The 26,457-nt window shown below is 39.0% G+C and overlaps 1 protein-coding gene across 6 annotated transcripts in view; it reads left to right on the forward strand.

Annotated features, from left to right (window-relative positions):
• The window catches only part of LOC101413553 (zinc finger protein 596-like), a 148,350-nt gene that overhangs the window by 46,222 nt on the left and 75,671 nt on the right, over positions 1 to 26,457 (forward strand). For 3 of the 6 annotated variants that reach the window (XM_071208419.1, XM_071208417.1, XM_071208418.1), the window contains exons 6-9: positions 8,259 to 8,340; positions 13,476 to 13,602; positions 14,439 to 14,534; positions 15,049 to 15,140. In XM_071208419.1, the coding sequence (XP_071064520.1) occupies positions 8,329 to 8,340; positions 13,476 to 13,602; positions 14,439 to 14,534; positions 15,049 to 15,140 (327 nt within the window). In that variant the 5' untranslated portion in view covers positions 8,259 to 8,328. Of the gene's footprint in view, positions 1 to 8,258; positions 8,341 to 13,475; positions 13,603 to 14,438; positions 14,535 to 15,048; positions 15,141 to 15,578; positions 26,317 to 26,457 lie in introns of those variants that run through there. The other 3 variants (XR_011645919.1, XR_011645920.1, XM_071208416.1) reach the window with 2 other exon arrangements.

A 26,457-nucleotide genomic window follows, 5' to 3' on the forward strand; every position in this document is an offset into this window, starting at 1 on the left:
AAAAAAAAATCTAAAAAAATTCTATGTTTTCTCTTCAGAGTGTCATTTGGCTAAGAATAGTATGAGGCAGTAGCGGTATCTTCATTGTTAGACACAGTTTTATAAAATATGACATCGAATGTTGAAATAAATTGGGAGCCAGTGCTGGCCATTGTTCAATGTATCTTTGAATTCCCTGGCATCCTGTTAAACTATAAACCCTAGTTCCATAGTCTGAGATGGGCTCCTCTGCAAAGCACCCACATGTATGCATTCTAAAGATACAGCTATCACATAAGTGTGGATACTGAGGCCCTGTTGGGCGTCTGTGGTTGCTAAGAAAACTTGTTCTCAAATTTTGATGCCTATTGAAATTATACCTTGAGTTTTCAAACTTATAACAGCCACAGAACCCCCAGGAACAATTAAATAAGGAGCTCAGTTGATAGGGCTCAGTCATTAGAATGTGTTGAAGTTTTTAGGAGATTTCATTGTGCAGAATCTTTTGACTTCCATTCCCATAGAGTAAAGAATGCAATTCTAGAAATGTCTACATTAAATGTGCAAGTAGTCATGAGCAAAAAATATTACATATTTCAATAAAAGGAAAAGTTCTTACACGTACACATCAGTGTAGGTTTATATATCTCAATGTTTTTCTAGTGATATTTGCAGTCATATTCAGACAAAAAAGTCCAGTAAAATTATGAAATTAAAAAAGTAAAATCCCTCAATTCCACTCCAATATAAATACAAATTATTAGTAAGAAAACCATAAAATTATGTATTTCTCTATGACAGGTATTTAAATATTAATTTTTGCCATACAAACAGAAAGTTATAAAACAGGCTCCTCATTTTATTTTAGGAGTTATTAGTAACATTTTTAACATGTCCTAATGACTATTTGTTCTCCCCCAACACACCCCTCCCCAATGCTCCACCTCAGTAAACTGTTTTTTTTTGTCACAATGTTAGAGTCAATCCCAATTTTTCATATTTCTTCATCTTTATTTTTGATTCTAGCATTCCTCTAGGAAATTCTACTTTTTGCCCGTATAGACATAGCATAGATGGTTCCTATTGAATTTCCAGACTTTGAATATTTCCTGTTACAAAGAATGATCTGCAAAGCATTTTTGAATTAATTATCCTTTCAGTTATCCCTGTCAATGGCTTTTTATCTCTGATTTCCAACATTGTAGGAGGAATTTAATTTTTTAATTATTTTCTAAATCCAGTTACCAAATTGCATCTCATTAACACCATGATGGTGTTCAGTAACTGTCTCTCTTGGTAATCAGCGTTTGTTCCCTGGAGTGGATCACTCATTAGATACCAACAGAGGTTGATTATTCCCTTAGAAACAAAAGATTAATTGTTCCATACTTTGGCAGAAAAGCAAATTGCTGCTTTTCTGTTGAACTTGCCTCAGAATTGAGTTCACCTGATTGATTGTGCCATCTTATTTTTAAGATTCCTGGGAGTCCTCCAATAGATGAGATTTGAGTTTGCCTTACTCCTTACTAGTTATTAATGCTATGAATTTCCATACATTGTTTATATCAAAGTACTATCTTAAAATATATACATTTTATGGGTATGTGAGTTTTACTTTCCCAGGTACTTTATTTCTTGCCAATTGAGGCTAAGCTTCTTCAGAGAACCGCAGTTAATGGGTTTATCCACATTTCTCACTCATTCCTCAATAGATTGTGATATGGTTTACATCTTCTCCACGTACATTGACTACTCATGACTAGCTAATTACCTCCACCTCAATGAATCAACTGAAAGCCTCTTCATCTACCATGATTCCTCAAAAAATCCCTTGATTTTGCTCCTTCTATAATCCCTCTGTGTCCTGGTCTCTTAGGTCACAACACTCTCTAGGATTATTTCTGGCTTCACTTTCTAGGTAAGCTCTTTCTGAAGTATTAAATGTTAAAACTTCTCAGAACTCAGCCCCATTATTTCGATCTTTCTATCTAGGAAATAATTCCATTCTTTTGACCCCATTTATCATCTATAATTATAGAGGAGAGATCCAAGATGGCAGAGAAGAGAAGAGCAGCCTGCACTGCTCCTCCAGAAACAGGAGGAATGTACACAGGTTTCCTTGGCAGAAGGGAAGCCATGGAACCTTGGGTCAGTCAGAGAGGGTGGCTAGAGAGAGGGGGAGGGGGGCCCTAGTTTCTGTGGGAGAGGGAAGTTGGGGGAGATAGGGCAGGTAAGCCAGGACACAGCCAGCTCAGAGGGAGAGGGAAGCTGGGAAACTGATTTGGTTTGAAGACCAGCACTCAGCCTGCTCTGTGAGCGAGGAAATGCACCAGGCCACGAGGGTCTTGAGGTGGGGGAGCTGTGGGGAAAACAGTTGTGGGGACTGACAGCCAGTTGTCCTAGGAGGAGAGAACAGTAGAGGGGAGGGAAGGTATATGGATAGGCCACATATCATATGGTTCCTGAGTATAGGAAAAATGCCAGCAGGTGCTGAAGGGCTCCAGGTTAGAGGGAAGGGGGCAGCTGCTCAGGTGGGCTCTTGTACCTACCTGCCCTGGGACAGAGAGGAACTGGATCAGTTAGGGCATGGACTGACAGGTGCCTAACAGCCCAGAAGAGCTGGGAGCCAGGAGAAGCAGCCCACAAGCTGCCAGAAGTGATACTAACCTGAGGGAAAGGGGGACCAGGTGAGGCAGATGGCAAGCCATCAGAAGCTCATCCAGCCTGAGGGAAAGGGATGCAAGGAGAGGCAGGCCTGTGGCTCTAAGGTGCCCAAGCAGCCTGGAAGAGGAGGGAGCCAGGGAGCAATCCAGTGGGTTGTCAAGCAACCAGCCAGCTCCCTGGGGTTGGGGGAGGAGTGCGTCAAGCAGACTCATGACAGGAAACTTAGGCTGAGACTTTTTTTATTTTTGTTTTTATCCTTTATTCTTTATTTTTTCTCTGCAGCTGGGCACCTTACCTGCAGAGGGCAGACTGTAGGTGGAGTATGGGCAGCCTGAGATTGTTGCTGCTGGTCTGAAAGGGTGGACTGTTTTTTTTCTTTTATCTTTTTCTCTTTGTTTCTTCTTTTCTTCTTTATTTTCTCCTTGTATTCTTTCTTTGATTTTTCCCTCTTCTTTTGGTGTTCTTTCTTTCTACCTTCTCTTGTTTCATCTTTTTTTCTTTTATCATCTTTCCAGGTTCATTTTATTTTTTCCCATTTCTTTTTTGTATTTTTATTCTGTCTTTCTTATTCTTTTTTTCCTTTTGTATTCTTATTCCTTTCTTAAAAGTTTTTTTCACTTTGATTGCTAATATATTTTTTTCCTGGTTCTTTTATGTTTTCTTATCATCTGTGCTTTTAGAACTTATACTTTTCCAGTCCAAATCTAATATATGACTTCCAGACCTGAACAAAAATTATAAACTGAGACTTTTAGAGTTTTCCCATCAGTGTCTTAAATGGAATCACATCATTTGAAAACATTTCTCTTTTTTAAAAATCCAAACCTGTTTGAGTAAACATACCTGTCCAGTGGCTCACTAAAGAAATTTTAGGGCTATTTTTCTTTCAAAATATTAACATTTATAAGAGAGATTTTCCATGTCTAAAAATGTAATAAATATAAATCATGTATGCAAAGAAACTTTGCAAATTTTCCTTTAAATTGGCTCTTCTAAAGTGACTCTTAAACCCATAAGGCCAGATTCTGTTTTATCTAATAGTATAACTCCATGATCTTGGAGAGTTCTAACAAAAAGATGGGCTTCAACATAATCATTTATGAAAAAAAAGAGATTATCAGTTGCCTCAAGAATATTGTAAAGCAAATAGGGCTGCAAACACATTGGGCTATATAAGAAAACCATGAAAATGGAATAATTGATTTCCTACAATGCATGCTCCAAAAATGATAAAAATTGCAACATTTTTAAATTTCAGGAAGAGTGACTTAAAAAAGAAAAAGACAAAATATTTCTTTGTATATAAATATCTGTCCCTAAAATGGAAATATATTGCTTGATTTTACTACAGAAATAATTTATTCTTCTACATCTCAAAATATGTCTGAATATTTTTATAATTTTAATATTAAAGTTTAGTTAAAGTCCATCTTATTAATAGGAAAATAACAATGAACTTTGATCATTTCCTTTTGGAACCCCTAATATTTTGAAAATTGGACCGTTTTACAGTACTGAGAACGTAAGGTAGATCCAACATGAAAAAAATGTATATAGGATGATCTTTCCCTCAGTTGTTAGTAAAATATACACCATATAGAACAATGAATCTATTTTTCCTTGAATATATTTTTTAAGCAGAAAGGTTTCTATGTATGTAGAGTCACATTGATGCCTACAGCCTGAAAATGTTGGTCGATTATAATTCCTCTTAGAAATACAGATTAGTAGAAGTCTTCTTCTATAGATATTCTAGACTACTTACCAGCACAACCAAATTTCATAAAATGGTGAGACCTCTTAGAAAATGTTAGTTGATTTTGAAACTTTTAGGAGGAATTCAAGGACACAAATTGTTTTCCTTTATTACATCTTCATGATTTACCGAATTTGAGGAAATACATTGTGAGATAGAAACCAAGTCTTGATTAGATTTACCTAGACAGTCATTTGAGATAATAAAGGTGTGGCTTTTGAATTATACAACTGATGAGGTTATTAATGGGATAAAAGTGACTTAACAATTGAAATGGTGTCTTTTCTACAAAGAGAGAGAAGCCCAGAAGCCCTGAGTATGGTGAAAGCAGCCTCATGAAGACATTGATCTTTGCATTCTCAGTCTGTTTGGGTTCTGGGGAGTAAGGGAGAGAATTTTAACCAGGCCGGAGAGACCACATTTATTTAATAAATGTTTTGTTTTATTTTATTTTATTTTATTTTATTTTATTTTATTTTATTTTATTTTATTTTATTTTATTTTATTATTTTATTTTATTTTATTTTATTTTATTTATTTTATATTTTTTAACAGAAGGTATTTCATTTGAATGTAGTCAGTTGGACTCTGGCCCTCTAAGGTCAGGTTAAGTTATTGTGGAATTACAATTTCTTTGGATTTAGAATTCTTCAGTAATTTCAAAAGGGAAATTCACCTGATATTACCATTCAGAGCTGTTTTATTCAGTAAGACCAGTGGGACAATAAACAAACAAATAAATATATGATGATAAACTAAATCAGTAACCCGAAGAAATAGTAGAGTTGTTATAAAATCTACAGGAAGGGCAAAGGCTATCTTAGGTTGGGCTTCTCCATACACATGGGTGTGCTTCCTTTTTTGGCTCACGAAGATGTCTTTATTCCAGATCTCAGCTTCCATGGTTTTTCTCTTAAAGCTATTCTCCCTTCCATCTCTTGCCTCCCTGACCATTTTTGTCCAGACCGACAGTGGTTTCATTCATATAAGTCTTTCCAAATGCTTGTTGCTATAGCATGCAGGAAGTAGGGGTCCAAGCCTCCGACAGTAAGACTTTCCAAAGTCTTTCCTGGATAACTGCATTTTCAGTCTCACCAGTTCCAAGTTTAGTTAATTCCCCAAATGGGCCACTATCTTCTGGGGCTTGTTTTCTGGAAGCCTGGAATTTCCAAAATCAATCCCTGGCTTCATTGTGCTTTCCTTTCACATTTTGTTATAAGCAGCAAGGAGAAGCAAGGCCATTTTCCCCATATTTCGGTTGGAAATCTCCTTGGTTAAATGTCCAAGCTCATTTTTTTCAAGTTCTGCTTTCCATGTAACATCAGGATTGAATCTTGCTAAGTTCTCTGCAACATTAGAGCACAGATCACCTTTCCCTCAGTTTCCAATAATAGTTTCATCATTTCCTTCTAAGACCTTTCAGAAATAATTATAGGCTTCATATTCCTACCAACAGTCTCTTCAAAGCAATCTAGGTATTTTACTTCAAGCAACTCACCTCTTGACCTTTTGATTATAAAACCATTCCAGCACATTTGGTAATTGCAGCAACACAAGCACATTCTCTTCATACCAATTTCTGTATTAGTCTGCCAAAAGCTGCTGACACAAAGCACCAGAAATCTGGGCTTTTATGAAAGGTATTTATGTGGAGTAAAAGCTTTAAGTTACAAGGTTCTATAAAGCCCAACTCAAAGACTGCTTTCTCACCAGAGTCAGTTGCCGCATGTTGAAACAAGATGTTCACTGATATCTGGCTGGTCTCTTCCCCTGTGGGCTTCATCCTCCTCTTGAGTCTCTATTGTCCCAACACTTGAGATTCATCCTTTGAAGTCCTCTCTCTCCTGGCATTGGACTTATCTTTCAAGGCTTCCTATATCAGTCTTTGCTCTCTTCACAACATCAGCTATAAGTTGTGAGGCTTTACTTGTTTGAGCCTTCTTTCTGTCACATGGCCAGATAAAAAAGTGGCAGAGCTCTCTCTTCCTTGTGTCTCCTTGAGTGAGTGTTCATATCACACCCAGCAAGGGGCAATGTCTCACCTTGAGACATGCTTCCTGATATAGTCAAATGAAAACCCTAATATTAACAAGTAATGTAATCAAAGACTCCTGAGCTAAATTTAATGCAATGGAAGGATGTCACACCCAAAAGAACAGACTAGTTTACAAACATAATCTTTACCTTTTTCGAATTCATAAAATCACCTCAAACTGCCACATACCTTCAATACAATATCAGACTGTTTAAATAGGATTTCTCACGAACTCCCTTCATTTTTTATCTTCTGAGCCTCCTAATTCTAAGGATTGTAGGACATGACAATGCCTTGATGACCCATATAGTTCTGATATTTTTTTTAAAGATTTATTTTTAAAATTTTTCTCCCCACTTCCCCATTGTCTGCTCTCTTGTGTTCATGTGCTGTGTGTTCTTCTGTGTCCGCTTGCTTTCTCGGTGGCACCAGGAATATTGTCTCTTTTTCTTGCATCATCTTGCTCCATCAGCTCTGTCTGTGTGTGGTGCCATTCCCGGGGGGCTGTGCTTTTTCTACACAGGGCAGCTCTCCTTATGGGGTGAAGTCCTTGTGCATGGGGCTCCCCTATGTGGGGGACTCCCTTGCATGGCATGGCACTCCTTGCGCATGGCAGCACTGCGTGTGGGCAAGCTAACCACACCGGTCAGGACACCTATATGGTAGGTGGGTGCTCTATCAGTTGAGCCACATCTGCTTCCCAGTTCTGATATACTTTTTTTAAGATTTATTTATTATTATTTTTTAAATTTCTCTCCCCTTCCCCTGCCCCCAGTTGTCTGTTCTCTGTGTCTATTTGCTGCATGTTCTTCTTTGTCCACTTCTTTTGTGGTCAGTGACACAGGGATCTGTGTTTCTTTTTATTGTGTCATCTTGCTGCATCAACTCTCTGTGTGGGTGGTGCCATTCCTGGGCACGCTGAACTTTCTTTTGCGCTGGGCGGCTCTCCTTATGGGGTACACTCCTTGCGCATGGGGCTCCCCTACTCAGGGACACCCCTGCGTGGCATGGCACTCCTTGCGCGCATCAGCACTGTGCATGGGCCAGCTCCACACGGGTCAAGGAGGCCCAGGGTTTAAACCACGGACCTCGCATGTGGTAGACGGACGCCCTAACCACTGGGCCAAGTCCGCTTCCCAAGTTCTGATATTTTGATGCAGGGAACTTGCTTGTCAAGATTGGCATTATGGGAGCTATTGATCCCGTCTGGTTGTTCAACTACATGAGAAAATACATTCTTAGGTTTCTTGATTGCTATCCAAATCCATGGGAGTGATACTTAGAACTCAGTGTTGATTGAATTAAATTGTTAGACATCACATGTGGAAGAGCCAACATGATTTAGAACAGGTATATACAGAAGGGAAGTAAAGTCAGATGAGAGTGGAAATCCAAAAGATAGGGATGGATGTTGGAGACCAATGCTAGTGCAAAATCATAAATAATTATATCTGAGCAAGTCCAGACTTCTTTCCCTGGTGGTGGAGACCCTATTCCAGATGTGACATAGGTCAGGAATCCTTACAATTTCGAATAAGGTGCAGAATTGTAAATATCTGCAAATCATGGTCTAATTAATTAATACAGTTAGATGATTTTCACATTCTTATATGTAAAATGAAGATACCCATGTCATCTTCATGAGTCAGAAATGCCATGACCTCTGACATTTGACCCTGGGAGAGGAGAATCTTCTTCTTACCTCTCTTGAAACATACTTTATCTTCCTGTTGATTGGCTGGTTTGAAAGTTTGGGATTCATGACAAGTGGGTCTGGAATTCAAGGTCAGGAATTGTGTCTGAGGCTTTTTTCTACCTTCTCAGGTTTGACCATCTACTGTTGTCTAGTTGTGAGTGAAACTCCAGAAGAAAAACCTCATCTGACCTATTGACTATGGAAGCACAGGTGAGTAAGGAATTCTTCTTTAACTGAAATTGCACCTTTGTTGGCATTAAACAGTCAGATTTCTTTTATTGGCAAGGATATTCCAAGAGTATTTTGGAGCTATTCAAGGATCTGAGCTTTAGTTGCTCTTACAGGACTCTAGAAAAAGTATTTTAATATCGGGACTCATCCAGAAATATTCTCTTCTACTGTAACATTAGATTATTCAAGCCTCTATTACGGCTGTATATTCTCTGAAAAGGTGAGATGTTTTCTTTTTCTCACCCAGCTCATGGCCTCATTGGAGAATTTAATGCAATCCTGGAGCATGTTAGCACCTAAAATTGGCTTAGGCATGCAGTGAAAGAGATGATAGAAATGAATAAGAATAGAACTTATAGGAGGGATGTTGAGGTTTCAGCAGGTGCATTCAGTAAATCCAATATTAGAGGTACTAGGGTGTAGGCTGTGCATTGTTGCCAGAAGCAAAAAAGAAAGTTAATCAATGAAAGGAAATGGAGAATAGTTTATTTTCTCCAAATTTTAATTTTCTTATAGTTTTCATAGAATTTATTTGCAAATTTTGAAATATTAAAAATATCTGAAATTCTTCTAACCACTGTTGTTCTCAATTGCAAACTTTGATTTTTGTAAATCAACTTTATTGAAATTTTATAAATGGATGCAATGAATAAGAATTACTTTTATCTTAATTGTGGTTGAGCATCCAGAAGGAGTATACCAGGTAGAATAAAATATATGGCTCAGTAAAAGTTTTCAAGATTTGGATAGACTAGAAGCCTTCAAGGGGCTATTTTCATGGTTTAATAGATAAGATGAAGATACAAGAAATATAATGAAAATGTGTGTGTAAGCCCCAGAAAATGTTAAAAATGGGATGTATCTTACCACAGGAATGAAGTAAGGACAGTTTTCAGTACAGCAGATATAGGGGCCCTTGGCCTGTGGTTCTGACCATCTGTATTTCTACCTGATAATGGATGCCTTATTATACAGAGTTGAGGGTGGCAGAACTTATTGACCCTTGTTTCTGTATGCAACCTGTTCAGTTTTGTAAAATTCTAGATAGTTCTTCAAAGTTCCCTGTAATTTTAATGAATAATAGTTCTCTTTAAAATTTATTTTATTTTAAAGGAACTTTAGATTACATAAATATTATATAAAAAAAATAGGAGATTCCTATATGCCCCACCCCTCCCTCTCCTACCTTTTCCACATTAACATCTTTTATTAGTGAAGTACATTTCTTAAAATGTATGAAAACATATTGAAGCATTGCTACTATCCATGAATTATTGTTTACATTATAATTTACACTCTGCTCGCATAATTTAAAGGTTATTACAAAATGTATAAGGTCCTGTATCCATCATTGCTATGTCATGCATGACAACTCCAATGTTCCAAAAATGCCCACATGTTACACTTTGCATTGCTAGATGAGTAAGTCTCTAATAGAAGAATAATAAGTCTACTGTCAACCATTTTTCATTCCCAACTGGTCTTGAAGATTTAGGGAGGGTGATGCTCATTCTGATTCTAATTGAGGTTGGTCTTAGATCCCATGGGTCAGATGGATGAAACTATCTTGCTTACAATTGCACACACTGTGATTCTTGTGATTGTATGTGTCCGTCATCATCTCCTTGTTAGTTTTCTTGGGTGAATCCAATGAAATGGAGAGTGGGTGTTTCAACTGTGATGAGATTTCATAGCTCAAGTAGCACATGAACGGGCCAAAGATTTAAGTCTCTGGGACATACAGTTAACAAGTAAAGTGCTAATTATAGGTTCAAATAAAAAAGGCAGAAGAGCCATGTGTAGGGACTCTAAAGGAGCCTAACTAACTCTTTTACCCTGGGAAGACTGAATTCCAAAGTAAGGCCCACTGAGAGTTTGCTGAATTCCTGAGTTTGTCTGCCCTGCTTATAGTGTCTAGATACTGGATGTTTCTCTAGCCTTCAGTACCCCCACCGTTTGAAGCATTTACTGTGGTGCACAATGAGATCCTACTGAGACACACATAAGCATAATCTCTGGAATGACTTCCTGACTCACTTTGAAATCTCTTTAATCATAAAAACTCATTTGTATTTAAAATTTCCTCCTTCTTGTGGAGGGTTTTTTTCCAAAAGCATTGTTAGTTTGTGCATGTTAATAACCCCTTGGTGCCAGGGAGGCTTATCCTCGAGTCATGTCCCACACTGGGGGGAAGGTAGTGCATTTTTATGCTGAGTTGACTTAGAGAGCAGCCACATTTCAGCAACAAGGGGGCTTTCAGGAGGTAACTCTTAGGCAATGTGTAATACTAGGCTAAGTTCCAGTTTCACAAGAAGAGGCTCATATGTATAATCATCAATAAAGGGCCTGGCATAATGGTCTGTCTTCCTTCACAAGGTACTGCCCATGATCTCGGGATTCCTGCCACTCTGTTTGAGAACATAGCAGGACTCCCCAGGATGGGAATACAATATTCTTTTGGTTAGTGTGTGGGTCTTCATCCACTGAGAAAATTCCCCATGAACACTTGAATATATTCATGTCTCTGAGAGGCATGCTCCCGTTGCACCCCTCCACACACTTCCCCCCATCACTGACACCCACACCAGTGAGCTTCCCTTGCCACAGTTGTGAGCCTTCTGTGATCCAAAGCCTCTCAGAAACAAAAAGCCAAAATTCAGTCAGGAACAATTATTAGAAAACAGAATAAAACAACACTAATTTAATAATAACAAAATCCAAAATGAAAAAAAGAAATACAATAAAAATTTTTAATACATTGTGTCTTTCATCACTGTAAGGTCTGTTATCTTGTATGTGCAGTGAGGTTTTCTTCTGTATGCTTCCCCAGTGTGTACTTTTTACATTTTATCTTCAAGGAAGCTTTAGGTTACAAACATCTCATAGAAAATATAAGGGATTCCTATATATCGAACAACTTCCCTGTTTTGCACTCTCCCATATTAATAACATTTTACATGTGTATTTATATTTCTTAAAATTGATGTACAAATATCGAAGCATTGCTAGTAAACATGGTCAGTATTTGCATTATCATTTGTGTTTTGCACCATTTCTTTTATAGGTTTTGGTAAAATTTAAAATGGGCTCTATCTGTTATTGCAAGATTATGCAGAACCATTGCCCTATGTTCCATGTATTTTAACCACCCCCCCCTTCTGAACCTACGGTAACTGCCAAGTTTTAATTTTTGAAGAATCAGATTCATAGTTACTTTCAGTAATATTGAGGGCTTGACATATCTGTTTGTTTCCTTTTATTACGCACTGCCTCGGTTCTCAAGGAATTCTTGTCCCTGTAATTGAGCAAACTCCCAGGATAGAAGTTTGATATTTTCTGGATTATTATATGGTTCTCCACCTACTGAGATAAAACACTATGACAAGATAAGCACTTACATATTCCATAGAGGCATGCTCCCGGTGTGCCCTCTCCCACATAACTCCCACACCTGATGCCCTATACAATAGCCCTTCTCTTCCATATTTGTCAAAAGAACATCCCACCATTGTAGTTTTTACAATTTTTTTCCATTGTATTTTTTAAAAAAGCATGTCCCCACTCTTTTGTTACCAAATTCTGCACTATTCTGCCAAAGGGGTGCCGATGCAAAGTATCAGAACTCTTTTGGCTTTTATAAAGGGTATTTATTTGGGGTAGAAGCTTACATCACAAGACCCTTAATAGTCCAAATTAAGGTACCGTAAGATGTACTTTCTTACTCAAAGTGATTTGCCATGTACTGAAGCAAGATGGTGGGCAATGTCTTTGATGTTTCAGCCTTCCTTCTGTCTTGTTAATGTTCTGTGGCCTCACCTTCTTCCAATTTCAGGTGTAGCCTGGCATAAGGCTCATCTGTCCCCAAGGCTCATTTCTTTCTGGGCTCAACTGCTCCATTCTCTTCGCAATGTCAGCTCTAAACTATTAGGCTCATCTCTCTTCCCCACGTGCAGGATCCTCTATGTATCTTCCTTGTGTCTACTTCTGTGTTAGTGTCTGTTTTATCACCCAGTGAAGGAGGTAGGGATGCAGCCTTTCATACCATAATCTTAACAAAATTTAATCAAAGCCCTATCAGCTGAAGCTACTACAATCAGTTATCACACCCAGAGGAACAGACTTATTTACAAACATAATCTCTTTTTGAAATTCAAAAACAATTCCAAATGCTATACCTGCAATTCCCCAGAGTTCACCTGCTCATTCCTCTAACCCTCCCTGCAGTTCTAAGTATAGTCCAACCCAACTACCAATACTCCCTCTCACAGATCAGCACTGTCAAACCCCGTCACATCACTATACCACTCTCATGCCCATCCACTGCCCAACCACACCCTTCCACCTTATAGGTTTTGCCCATATGTCTGTGGGCTCACCACCATGTACTCCCTTTCTGTGTCATTTACCTATCTTCTATACTTTAGCTCTGGGCGTCTACTCAGTTTGCTTAAGTCATATCAGTGAGGTCAAGTAATAATTTTCCTCCTGGGGCTGGATTACTTCACTTAACATAAGTTCTTTAAGATTCGTCCACATTGTCCTGGGTGCTAAAACTGCATTCCTAACCACACTATAAATTAAATTTAGATAGAGTGCACTTAACACATTAGCTGATTGGATTTGTCAATTATGCATAATTATGCATAAATAAATGATTTTATAAATGAGAGAGAAATGAGGTCATATATACAGGGGAATAATCTATACTCAATTTTTAAAAATTACATATCATGTTTATTTTTTGCCTTTTGAAGAGTCTGTAGATTTACTTGAAATTGGTGAAAAAATAGTGTTTTAGTAATGAACAGTCAATTTCAAGTTGTATAATCAACATCATGTAGTCATAATTACAAAGTTACTGGAAAATTTCCAGGCGAATAGCACACTACACGCAATGTGATATTCCTTTACAGTGGAGTTTGATGTATTCGGAATTTGTGTGTGTCTGTAAGTGTATCAAAAAGGCAGGTTGCAGTTCAGTATCAAGAGTTACCTTAAAATTTTTGTGCTTAAATACATAGTTTCTTCTTTCTCAGTTCTGACATTTTGAGCATCACACTTAGGAAATGCATAAGGATGGCCCTATGTGAACCCAAATCTCTGTGATATTTTAGAAGTCAGTGACCTTCAAAGATGTGAGTATAGACTTCACTGAGGAAGAGTGGGCCCTCCTAGACACATCGCAGAGAAAGCTTTTCAGAGATGTGATGGTGGAGAATATCAACCATCTTGTCTCAGTAGGTGAGTGTCTCAAAAATTATCATCTATATGCAGTTATCTCTGTCTACCATCTTTTTAAATTACTCACCTGTTATCTACCTATATATTTAGCATATATCATCTTCCATCTATTTTTCTAATTATTTAGATCAGTTTCTCCATGTTGATGTATAATCTTTATGTTCTTTAATATTAAATTTTTATTTTTTATTTTAATAAATTATATTATTTTATAGTGCATACAATTGCCTAAGTGAAATTTGTCTTCTCACATTTTTACTTACATCTATTTCACCCCAATAGAAATTAATCTTCTAAACCAGAACTTAATTTATTTTTTGAATCTCAATTTCCAACACTCAGGGCAACATTGAAAAGTCAGTGAAGAATTTTTGAGTGAATAAATGACTATTTTGAAATAAATATTTTGCTTCATGTGCTATGCTGAATCTTCAGAACACAGTAGTAAAAACGCATATATCCTTTCTCATAGAATTTAGATCAGAATGTGGAGTTTATGATTATTGGATTATTTTTAGCATTGTGATAGAATCCTCCCTTTTTTTTATCATAATAGATTATTAACAGAATCTCCCCCCTTTTAGAATTTAGAGGATTCTGCAATCTCTCTTTGAACTTGTGCATATGCAGTAACAACTAGTGGTCCCCAATGAAACGGGCGCAAGGTCAAGTGTAAAGTCCTGTTGCAATATTGTCAGTGTTCCATGATCAATGTATTGTTGAACTATAGACCTTAATGCTTACCTTATTCTTTGATAACCTATCATGGACTTAAAGATAGTTTGCTGTTCTTAACAGAGTTCAAGATTCAGGTATATTTTTTTTCCTATAAACAGGATATCAGATCTGCAAATCAGATGTGCTTTGCCCCTTGGATCAAGGAGAAGAAGTGTGGAGAGAAGGTATAGGACTTCTCCAGAACCAGAGTCTAGGTGAGTTCTAAATACATGGGCATTAGTAGAAAAGGACCTCATAAGATCCTATAAAAGTGCTTGAAAATATCAACTTCCAGTTTCCTTAAGTGAGTTCTGATTTCTGAACTGTAGGTAAGCATATTGGGGAAATTTACATCATTTGTGGTCATTATTCCATACACTGTCAAGCTCTATTCAAGTGTGTTTGACTTTGGGAAAGGGATATTCATTTGCTAATGCAATTAATCTTTCAATAATTATCCTGATCCTGATCCTACTCTTGGAATATTTTCCCTCTTTTTTACCTCCCAGACATCCCAAATTCTTTTTCTTTTTCTCATATTTCAATCCTGAAAATCTTTTCTGATTATATCTTATACTGTTTACTTTTGCTATAGTATTCATAAATTTGATATTTTTCCCAACTAAGTGGGAATGTTTGAAACATGACAGTGAAATTTGGAACTCTTCAATATTTTCATTCCGCTCTTTCTACTGGAACAATTTACTGTGTTTTTTCCAATTATTACAGGCAGGAAAAGAGCATTTGAAAATCAAGAAATGATAGAAATGATATTCACCCAGCATTTCTGCAGGAAAGACACTTCTAACACCATTCATTTGGTAAGCTTCATTATGTGAACCATAGTTTTCAAATAGATCTCTGGGGTTGGAATGAATTAGGAATTCAATGTAATTACCTAACTTTAATTAATATTCAGATTAAGAACTAATCCAGCAAAACTTTACCAAAGGGAAAAAATAACCTGGACATAAGACTAACACAAATTCATATAAAAAGATGATTGCATGAAAATGTTTCACAAATATAATGTTTGAAACATTGTGAAGTTCAAAATTGATCAAATAGCTCTGCATTTGGATCCTATAATAGAGAAAATATCTGTTCTTGAAGGGCAGTAATGTGTAAATGAAACTAACATGGGAAATATTTTAATTGGAGATTATCGTGAGGATTAGTCTAGAATTTATTTGTAGGGAAATGAAGAAATTCGTATATATGGCCAAATCTTCAACACTCTCTCATCTAACTCCACACAGCAGAGATCCTACATTCAAAAAAATTCCTTTAAATATCATAATTTGCAAGATGACTCCACTCAGAGATCCACGGTGGCTCAGCATGCATTAATTTCCATGAAAAAGAAGGCAGATTTCACCATAGCTCCTGGAACACTCCTCAATGACCATTCATCTGTTAATCAACACATTAGAGGTAAATCATATCCAAAATGCTGTGGCCTTAGACAATACAATGGAACTCACACTCACATTAAAGAGAAACTCCATGCATGTCATCTGTGCGGAAAAGCTTTCAGTCACCATTCCCATCTTCAGCAACATGAGTCAACTCACACTGGAGAGAAACTCTATGAATGTCATCTATGTGGGAAAGCCTTCAGACAAAGTTCTTATCTGCGAGTACATGAGAAAGCTCACACTGGAGAGAAACCCCATGAATGTCATCTGTGTGGCAAAGCTTTCCGTCAGACTTCTCAACTTCGAATACATGAAAGAGCTCACACTGGAGAGAAACCCTATGAATGCCATCTTTGTGGAAAAGCCTTCAGTCAAATTGCTCATCTTCAAAGGCATGAGAGGGGTCACACTGGAGAGAAACCCCATGAATGTCATCTATGTGGAAAAGCTTTCAGTCGGCATTCCCATCTCCAACGACATAAGACAACTCATACTGGAGAGAAACCCTACATATGTCATCTATGTGGGAAAGCCTTCAGTCGGCATTCCCATCTCCAACGACATAAGGCAACTCCTGCTGGAGAGAAACCTCACATATGTCGTCTGTGTGGGAAAGCCTACAGTCGAATTTCTTATCTTCGAGACCATGAGACAACTCACACTGGAGAAAAACCCTATGAATGCCATACGTGTGGTGAAACTTTTAGTCAAAGGTATCATCTTATAACACATAAAAGAACTCACACTGGTGAGAAACCCTATGAATGCCGTTTTTGTGGGAAAATCTTAGGTTACAGGTCTTCCCTTCAAAGACATGAGAGAGTTCACACTGGAGAGAAACCCTATGAATGTAATCTATGTGGGAAAGGCTTCAGTCAAAGTTCTTATCTTCGAAAACATGAGATAATTCATACTGGAGAAAAATCCCATAAATGTCATCTATGCGGTAAAGCTTTCTTTGAACATTCCCAACTTCGACAACATGCGATAACTCACACGAATGAAAAACCCTATAGATGTAATTTCTGTGAGAAAGCCTTCAAACACAGATCTACTCATCAATACCATGAGAAAACTCACACTAGAGAGAAACCGCATGAATGTCATCTATGTGGGAAAGCGTTCAGTACAAAGTGTAGTCTTCAAAGACATGAGAGAAGTCACTGGAGAAAAACTCCTTAAATGTAATCTATGTGGGAAAGCCTTCACTGGAAGTTATAGTCTTTGAATACATGCAAGAACTCACACTGGAGATAAACCCTATGAATGTCATCTATGTGGGAAAGCCTTCATTAAAATTCTAGTCTTTGAAGATGTGAGAGAACTCACACTGGAGAAAAATCCCATGAATGTCACCTATGTGAGAAAGCCTTCAGACTTCTTATCTTTGAATATTTGAGAGAACTCATACTATAGAGAAACCACATTCATGTCATCTATGAGGAAAAGATTTCAGATGACATTCCCATCTTCAACAAGACGAGAAAACTCATATTGGATAGCAACCCTATGAATGTCATCTCTATAGGAAAGCTGTCACTCATAGTTCTGCCCTCAGGCAAATGAGAGAATACATGCTCAACTGAAACTATAGGAATATTATCTATATGGCAGAAATTTAATTTTTCGAACCTTAGACAACATGAGAGAACGCAGACTGGAGAGAATTTCTATGAATTTAATCAATGTGAGAAAGCCATCAGTCATTATTCTGGCCTTAGCTGAAATGAGAGACATCAAGCTATAAAGGTTTTGGATATGGAAGGGACTCCATCCATAGATTTTACCTTAAACCTCCCCCAGAGTGCACACATACTGAAGAAACACTATTGTAATCAGTATCAAATTTCTTGTAGTCATCCATACTACTTCAGGTAATTTAAGAAAAGTCATACATTAGAGAATCCATGTGCATTTATCTAGTAAAGATCATAGTAGAATGATGATATACCACATGAGAGAACTCACAGTATAAATGTAATGGAAGTTGATAATCCTCACCTGTCTCTCTAACTGATAAAGCAAACCAGAGCGATCACTTTGAATTATTCTGTATCTGAATTGAATAAGGTAGTACCTTAATTGGTGATCTAACCTTAAAATAAAGTGAGTGAATCTCATTTTAACATTTAAATAAAGGGAATACAGCGCTGGATCTATATTCACTGTACAATATCATTCAGACAAACACATGCCTTCATATGCTGGAGGAAACTCAGTCTAGGAATAACCACAAAACATGAAAGGATAGGGAAAATCCTTGGGGATTTCCAGAAAAATGTATTTTGGAGAATATATTCAATGGAAAATCATTTATTAGGAGATTGGGGAGCTTGTGTGAATCAGCTGTTGTATTTCTGTAAGTGATTGTATATGATGCATTTGGGCAAAGGATTAGATATCTGTGGGCTGTTATGGACATCAGTTTGGGAAATGTAAGCTTGGGGATAGGAGAATGTGCAAACTCTGATTTGTGAATTTTTTAGGGTAAATGAATATGATTCTGTGTTTGAGTTCAATGGGTCAGTTTATGTGCATTTCTTTTGATCAGTGATTAAATATCAGAAGGGTAAGAACATACAACTTATTTTTTAAGTATATTTTTATTTAATTTTAAAAGATACGTAACAGAATACTACTTTAAAAAATATAGGAGGTCCCCATATGCCACCCTCCCCCAAACCCCCACTTTTCCCACATCACTGCTTTTATTAGTGTGGTACATTCATTGCATTTGATGAATACGTTTTGGGGCACTGCTACACAGCATGGATTATAGTTTGCACTGTAGTTTATATTCTCCCCTAGTCCATTCACTGGGTTATGGCAGGATATATAATGTTCTGCAGTATCATTCAGGACAGCTCCAAGTCCCAAAACTGCCCCCATAACACACTTCTCCCTGCCTTCCACAACTCCCATGGCCACTGTCTCCACATCAGTGATATAGTTTCTTCCATTGCTAGACTCGTAATAATTCTATAATAGAATACCTGTAAGTCCACTCTAATCTATATTTTATTCTTCCATCCTGAGGACACTGAGGTATTGATGCCCTCTCCACCTCTCAATTGAGAGGGGGCTTCAATCCCACATGATTAGTGGATGGGACTTTTGTGCCCATAGCTGTAGACTCTTTTTCCTTGGTATGGTGGTTCATCGTCTCCTCCCTGTTGGCTCACCTGTGTAAGTCTAAAGAACTGGAGAGTGAGTGGGTGCTGCAACACCGCTGAGGCTCAAGACCCAGCTGGCACATGGACAGCCCAGAGATTCAAGTCTCCTGGGCATACACCAACCCCAGCACCAACCATGGTTTCAACAAAAAGAACAGAAGAGGGAGGTGTAGAGAAGTCACATCTGTGTCCAACTCTCACACATAGGAGCACAAATTCCAAAGTAGGGCCCACTGGCAAGGCAGTGAACTCCAGAGCCATCTGCCATGACTGTAGGGCCTGGGTGTCTTCAGAACCCTTAGCACCATTACCTGGGATTGAATCTACTTTGGCTCTCTTATATCCTGCTGAGATGTGCGTAGGTGCGACCCCTCTGAGGACCTCCTGACTCAGTTGAAGTCTCTTAGCCCTATAAGCTCATTTGTCTTTACCATTTCCCCCTTTTATTCAAGGACTTTTCCTAGTTTCATCACCATTCAGAACTTGGTTGTAATCCCTCAGTGCTAAGGAGGCTCATCCCTGGCTAAGGGGAAGGTAATACATTTATATGCTGAATTTGGCTTAGAAAGTGGCCACATTTGAGCAACATGGATGACCTCAGGAGGTAACTCTTAGGCATGCTGTAACACTAGGCCAAGTGTTTCCATATAAAAATATAGGAAAAATCCAGCAGGGATTTAGGGATTTGAATGACAACACAAAATGCATAGCCATATGCATTGTAGGCATCCCAGAAGGAGAAGAGGAGAGAAAGGAGACAGAAGGGTGTTGGAGGAAGTAATGGCTGAAAGCTTCCCAACCCTATTGAGAGATGGATATACATGTCTAGGAAACAGTGCACCCCAAACAGTATAAATCCCAACAGACCTACTCGAAGACACATACTTGTCAAATTATCCAAATTTTGTTTCTGACTGAGAGGAAACAATACTTATCAGTGACAAGAATTGTTATCAGTGAGCAGGAGGGTCCTGTACACAGTACTTCTATGAACCAAGTAGAGGTCCACATCTTTCCCATTTCCCATTGCTAATGGCACAGTAGGGAGTACCAGCCAGAACTCACAGAAAGAATCCTCATTTTTGTCTTTGATAATCAAACAGATAATAAATTTTAAAATCTACACTGTCTTTAGTCAATGCCATTATGATGGTTCACATTTGGCAATCCTGCCCTTGACATTATTTATTGATGTTAAAATCCAGTGCAGAAATGAATGTCTCATGATGATTGAGCAGATTGTTATGGGGGGAAGGAGTGAGGGGAGGAGGGTTGGGGGTATATGGGGACCTCATATTTTTTTAATGTAACATTAAAAAATAAAGACAAAAAAGTCCAGTGCAGTCCTATATGAAAATGTTGTAGGTATGTTCATACATAATTTTAAGAATGCTTTCCTACTAAAATAGGACCTACTAGAAGTATATCTTTTCTCACTACTGCACCTTTTTGTAATATTGAGAGACAGAATGCAATACTATAAATAGGAGAATAAGAAGATATATACTCATCAGGATTTGGAGTTGTCCTGGGGGTGCTTCAGGGACAGATGCTGGACATTGTGTGTCCTGCCGTGACTCACTGGGTGGGATGGGGGAGAGTGTAGACTACAATGTAGACCACTCTCCATGTGGTGCAGCAGTGCTCTAAAATGTATTCACCAGGTGCAGTGAATGTGCCATGATGATGAAAGAGGTGGTTGATGTGTGAGGAGTGGGGTAGGGGGAGTGGGGAGTATATGGGGACCTCATATTTTTTGAATGTATCATTTAAAAGAAAGAAGGGAAAAAAAGATGTACTCTATAAAGAAGAATAAGAAGATATCTTCTCATCATTTCTGTTATATATATAGTGCCATTTGGCTTAAGTTTGGTAGATCCATCAGTGAGCCAGCACTGAGCATCAGGGGTCTTCAGGATGCCTTTCATCAAGTATTACAATAGGATCTTCCTTGATGGGTGCTGTGAGAGTGTGAAGGTTTTTCTTGATCCCAGAAAAGATCATCTTTTTGAGATTAATCCATTCCTGTGGGTTTGGGACCTTTGAATATATTGGATTCAGTTAGTGTGGCCATTGATTCCAGTACTTCCATGAGGCATCCCCTGGGAAGATCTTGGCCCCCTTGGCGTTGTGCATTATAAATAGAGAATTGAAAACAGGGTACATGCAGAAATAGCTCAGAGTCTGAGTAACGCCAAGAACCTGGAATCAACAGAGCACAGAGTTATAGAAAGAGGACAGTAAGAGGCTAAAAGAGACAAGGGCCTGAGGAGAGGAGAGATGCAGGCCATATGCCTGCTTACCCATAGCTGAACTTAGAGAGAATGTAAGCCTGGAATCAGAGGCTACCCAGACCAGTAGAGCTTCTATTTTATCTTGCCAAATGGGAGGAATCAAGGTTCATCAGCAGCCTGACCTTCAGTAAGACATCATTTCTAATGCTGGTTTGATATGGACATTTTCACAGCCTCAGAAGTATAAGATTTTAAACTATTAATTTCAGATTTTTAGAGCCAATACATTTCTTGTGAATTGCCTTAGCATCACGTGTCAAAGTAAAACATGCAACTGTGCCACCCAGTCATGCAAATGTGCCATTTCCTGGTGTCCTTGGCAATCATGGTACTCAATTTATTCTGTCTTTGGGCACTGCCTTTGGAAGTTCTCTAATTATACAACACCCAGTATTATAATGGAGATTCCTAGCCTAAGGAGGACCTGAGAGCTCTTTATAATCCTTTCTATTTAATAAAGCTCTGATAGCACACCAGAAGTTGATTTTTGAAGGAGTAGTGCTGTGATGTGTCTGGGAAATTTGTGGCCCCAAAATCAATGACTCTTTTCTGAATAGCCTGATACAGAGGTGTCAAAAGGTACGAAAATGTGGAATATGTTGGCACCAATAAGTGTATAGCTTAAACACCTGCTGGGCTTCCTTTTTGGAGTTGAGTTACTTTAGGGACAGTAATTTCTCTTGTATTGTGTCAGGGGTCCAGTGCTGAACTCTGATTTGTACCTAAGAAAGTGTCTTCTGAGCTGGGCCTTGTATCTTGTTGGAATTTATGGCCCAACCAAATTTTGAGGCCCAGTTAGCAAAACATGCAGTCGTTGGCAATTTCTTCATCACACAAGGCCCACTAACATTTTCTCAATATGATGGAACTCTTAGAGTCACTTGGGCATAGGTAGCTTGCTCAAATCCTGACCCACCCTTTGGGGACATGTGATGGTTAAACTATTGTGTTAATTTGGCTAGGTATTTTTGCCCAATTGTTTGGTCAAGCAAGCACTGGGCTAACTAATATAAGGACATTTATGGACTTTAGTCACCATTGACTTTATTACAGTGGTAAATCATAGATAGTTGACTACAATTAACATCAATCAGGGAGATTGCAATCAGCAATGAGTGATGTTTAACCCAATCAGTTACATGCCTTAAAAGGGGAAGTGATTCCAGCATTGAGAGAATTTCCCAGCTTTGGACAGCCAACGTCTCCCAGAACTCGTCAAGGACCTTCACTGGACTTGGAGCCCCTGGTTGTAGCCTGCCTGTGGAACCTGGACTTGTGCAACCCCACGGCTGTGGGAGAGATCCTGATAAAATCTCTTGCTATGGACAGGTATCTCTTGTTGATTCTGTTCCCTGGAGAACCCTGACTGAATCAGGGCCTATAGTGGGCAAATATAAATACTCATGTGGCACAAGCCTGAAGACCTTAAAATAGGCCTTGACATTGAAAAGTAACTCGATCTATGTCTCCTTGGATTTGGATGACAAAAAAAGACATTCGCCAGGTCAATTGCATAACAAACACCAGTGGAGGACATTTTGTCTTCATTTGAGTCACAAAGTCTGGAACCAGGGGTCCCAAAGGGGGAACTTCTGTATTAAGCACAATAATCTATAATTAGCCACTGTGCTCCACTCATCTTTTCTACTGGCCATACCAGGTTATTTTAGGCAGAGATCATGGAGTGGACGACAGCTGCAGATGGGAGTTCTTTATATGAGTTCTGTAATGTCCTTTTCTCCACAGGAAGTCTGTATCACCAATGATGGACAACGCAAGGTTGTGGGAGCACTGTGGGTGCAGGGCCTATTTCTTTCCCCCAACTATTGGTCAGAATTATTTAGAATGAGGGAGCATATGCTTATAGTCACCATTAGGATGGACAATGTTGTAAGATATCAATTGTGATAATGTATTTCCTAGTGGGAAATATCACAGCACATGTGACCAGAGGCCAGAGGGCCCTACCCACAGGGTAGCAGTAATCTTCCACCCCCATACCCTTGTAAAATGCCCAAAACCTCACAGTGCCTCCCTTCTTCCTGTAAAGATAGTGACCTGGGTGCCTGTATCCAAAAGTGCTGTAAAGCTTGTTTCATGTGCCTTAATAGTACATGCACTGGGGCATATAGGCTAGAGTCCCTGTGGGATGACTGGGACTCTTGGCCCTAACTTGGGCTATTTTCAATTTGATCATATTTTGTCAAAGAGTTCTCTCCCAGGGTTCAAACTCAGTCAGAACTGAAGGTAGAAGCAGGACATCTCCAATTTTCTCTCCCTTCTCTGTCTATGTACAGGGATTGACAGGAAGATTGTTCCTATTGAGCCAATGACCCTAATTCTAGTTGATATTTTTCCCACAGTTCTCCATTGGAGATCACAGCTATGGTGACAAGATGGTTCTGCTCCTCACCCCAGGGATTCCCTGGGAAGCACTAATGAACAGGTCTATCATGCCTCCCCCTGCACCACACTAAGAGTGTGGCCAGTGACATAATTGAAAAAGAAGCTAGGCTGGTAGGCAGTAGGCTCCTTTTGCTCTAGTAGCTACAAGAGCATTGGTTTGTAGTTGAAGGTCCCAAGAAATGACTTCTACTGTCTCATACTGCACCTCTCAGGACTTGCTGGGGTAACAGGCATGATCCTACTGCCCATGAATCTCGCCTCTTTTTCAATTACCTCAGTGCCCACACTCTTAGTGTGGAGCAGGAAGGGCATGATAGACCTGTTCATTAGTGCTTCTGAGGGGTATATCTGGGGTGCAGACCAGAACTATCTTGACACTCACTCAGGAGGGTACTTTCTAATAAAATCAGTGTCCAATCACAAACTGATAATCTGGTGAGGGTCTAAATCCCTCAACAGAGGTTGAATATCCAGGACCTAAACCGAGTTTTCTGTTCACAATAACAGCTTCCTACTCACTACTCCATGTACTGGTTTGCATTCAGGTGGAGGACACCCAGAATGGTATTTGCTGATGCGACTCCCTAAAGGATTCAGTTAAATGGAGACTACAGCTGCACAGAGACTTCCTTCCCACCCCCTGCTTTCTCCCTTAACTGCAACTGTCTAAGAGGTTGTTGGAGGAATGGCATAGATGCAAAACAGCCAATGCTTCTCCATTCAGTCTCTTTGATAAGGGCTTAGTATTACCATTGTTGTAGTTATGACAGTAAGAGGGAAGATCCTCTTCAGGCTTCTCTCCATGCCTATCTTTTGTATCCCATATCTGCTCTGTAAACCTTGTAATTTCACTTTTGCCTCTGGATCTCCATTTTCATTTCTAATAATCTGCTGAATAATGACCAGCCTATCAATAATCACAAATAAGTCTGTGTGCCCTGGTCGAAGGTCTGCTTAGTTCCAGAATGAGAAGAGTCATAAGAAGTCATGACTCAGGAGAGTTTACACCCGGTAGTGGAAATTCCATCCTCATTGGTTTCAGCATTGTCCAGCCAGCTAACTTCCTGGAATTTATGAAGGGATTCTCAAAGTCCAATTTATTGCCACCCTTCCTCCAAAGGATGTAGAGAGCATGCCCTAGTTCCCCACCTAAAGGTCATTGCCTTTACCCAGGCTAGTAAGGCATATTTAAACTTATGTGTAGCCCTCAAAGACACCAGGACCTTTTTGTCCAAGATGCTCCTGTATGAAAGGAATGCAAGAGTCATGAAAATAATAGACAAAAAACCAACCCACTTTACTTCATATTTTCCCATGCACTCTGTGGAGCAAGTTGCTTTCCAGTGCATCACCAAACACAGAGTCAGGCACAGTAACATTTAGTAAATGAACTCTTTATTATCTGCACAGCACAAAGGGTCCAAAAGAGCCAGGGAAAAATTCCATCATAGCCCATCTTGCAGGGAGGCCAACTGTTTGGTCCAGTGTAGGTTTATGGGTACTTAAGAGCTGGAGATGACCTCTAGGTATTTCCTTGTTTCTTCAGCACATTACATTCTCCAGTGCATCTTCTGTAGGCACCAGTTACTGTATATTAGACTACTTTGTTATGTCCTGCAATAGTTTTGTTGACTACAGTAACATTAAATATGGGTGGGTACAAAAGAAACAATTCTCAGGATCAAGCTACACCATTTTATTGAAGTATTCATTGGGAACTTCTCCCAGAGATATCCTGGTAAAATTTAGGGTTTCACTACAGGAAGCATTTCTCCTCCAAGGTTGGGGCACTCTGTATGGGGAGATCTTTGTCTCCAAATGACATCTCCTATGGCAAGTCAAGTCTAACCTGCTTATCTATAGAAAGAGGTTTCCTTGAGACCCTAGTTTGTAAAATCAATAGGCCAATGTGGGCCATCAATTTGACAGTTTGGCTTGAAAGGCTTGCAGTGATGATGAAATGCTGACAACTGAAAGTTGCTTAGGTTTGTGGCTCCAGAAAAGTCTGTATCATTGGTGCCAGTGGGTGAGGGTGTTGCCCATCACTGTGAGATAGCCTGGGAAGAGAAAGAGAAAATGTCATTTAACACATCTCCCCTTAACTTCTGGGAGTCAAGATACTCTTGCCTAATAATTTGAGGAGAGGATTGGCAAGTTATCGTCACCCAGGCTGTCAGTCAAAACTCTGGAATTACAATTTGCCAGGGACCCATTACCTCTGTTTAATGCATACCTTCCAGCTTAACCATCTAATTAGAGGGTAGAGGGGGGCATCATATCCTGAACAAATTTCATAGAGTCAATGACGTTTCCACCTGTACTGAAACACCAGAAGTTCCATATGCAACCAGAGGAACAAAGTGTGGTGGCATTATCTTGCTGCTTCAAATGTAGCAATGGCATGCCACAGGAGGGAGGCACCAACATCAACTCCAGGTTTGAATCGGGAGGTCGTTGCAGTAACTACTGCCTACATCACAAATTGTCCCCCGGGATTGTGTTCTCAATTGGGTACACTGAGATTAGGATTCTTTTCCAATGGTGTAGCCTAATCAGACAAGTGCCTGCACCTCCAACACCTCAGAGCTCTGTATTTGCCACATATGTTGCAGTGCCATGGTTCTCTTCCACCAGAACGCAGTGTTCAAATGTCCAAATAACTTTAAATACATGGGCCCCAGCCAATAAATTGTTTTTCCTGAAGAACTTTGTGGAGGTGTTCCTTGAGTCATCTCTTCCAATGTTTTACCACTTCAGTTACTTTAAGGTCATAAGGAACGTTTCAGCCCATATCAGGCAATGGGAGCATCTGCTTTGTTGGGGATCATGTGCTGTAAATGAGATACA

This window comes from Dasypus novemcinctus, chromosome 16 (genome assembly GCF_030445035.2).
Source record: "Dasypus novemcinctus isolate mDasNov1 chromosome 16, mDasNov1.1.hap2, whole genome shotgun sequence".
NCBI lineage: Eukaryota > Metazoa > Chordata > Mammalia > Cingulata > Dasypodidae > Dasypus > Dasypus novemcinctus.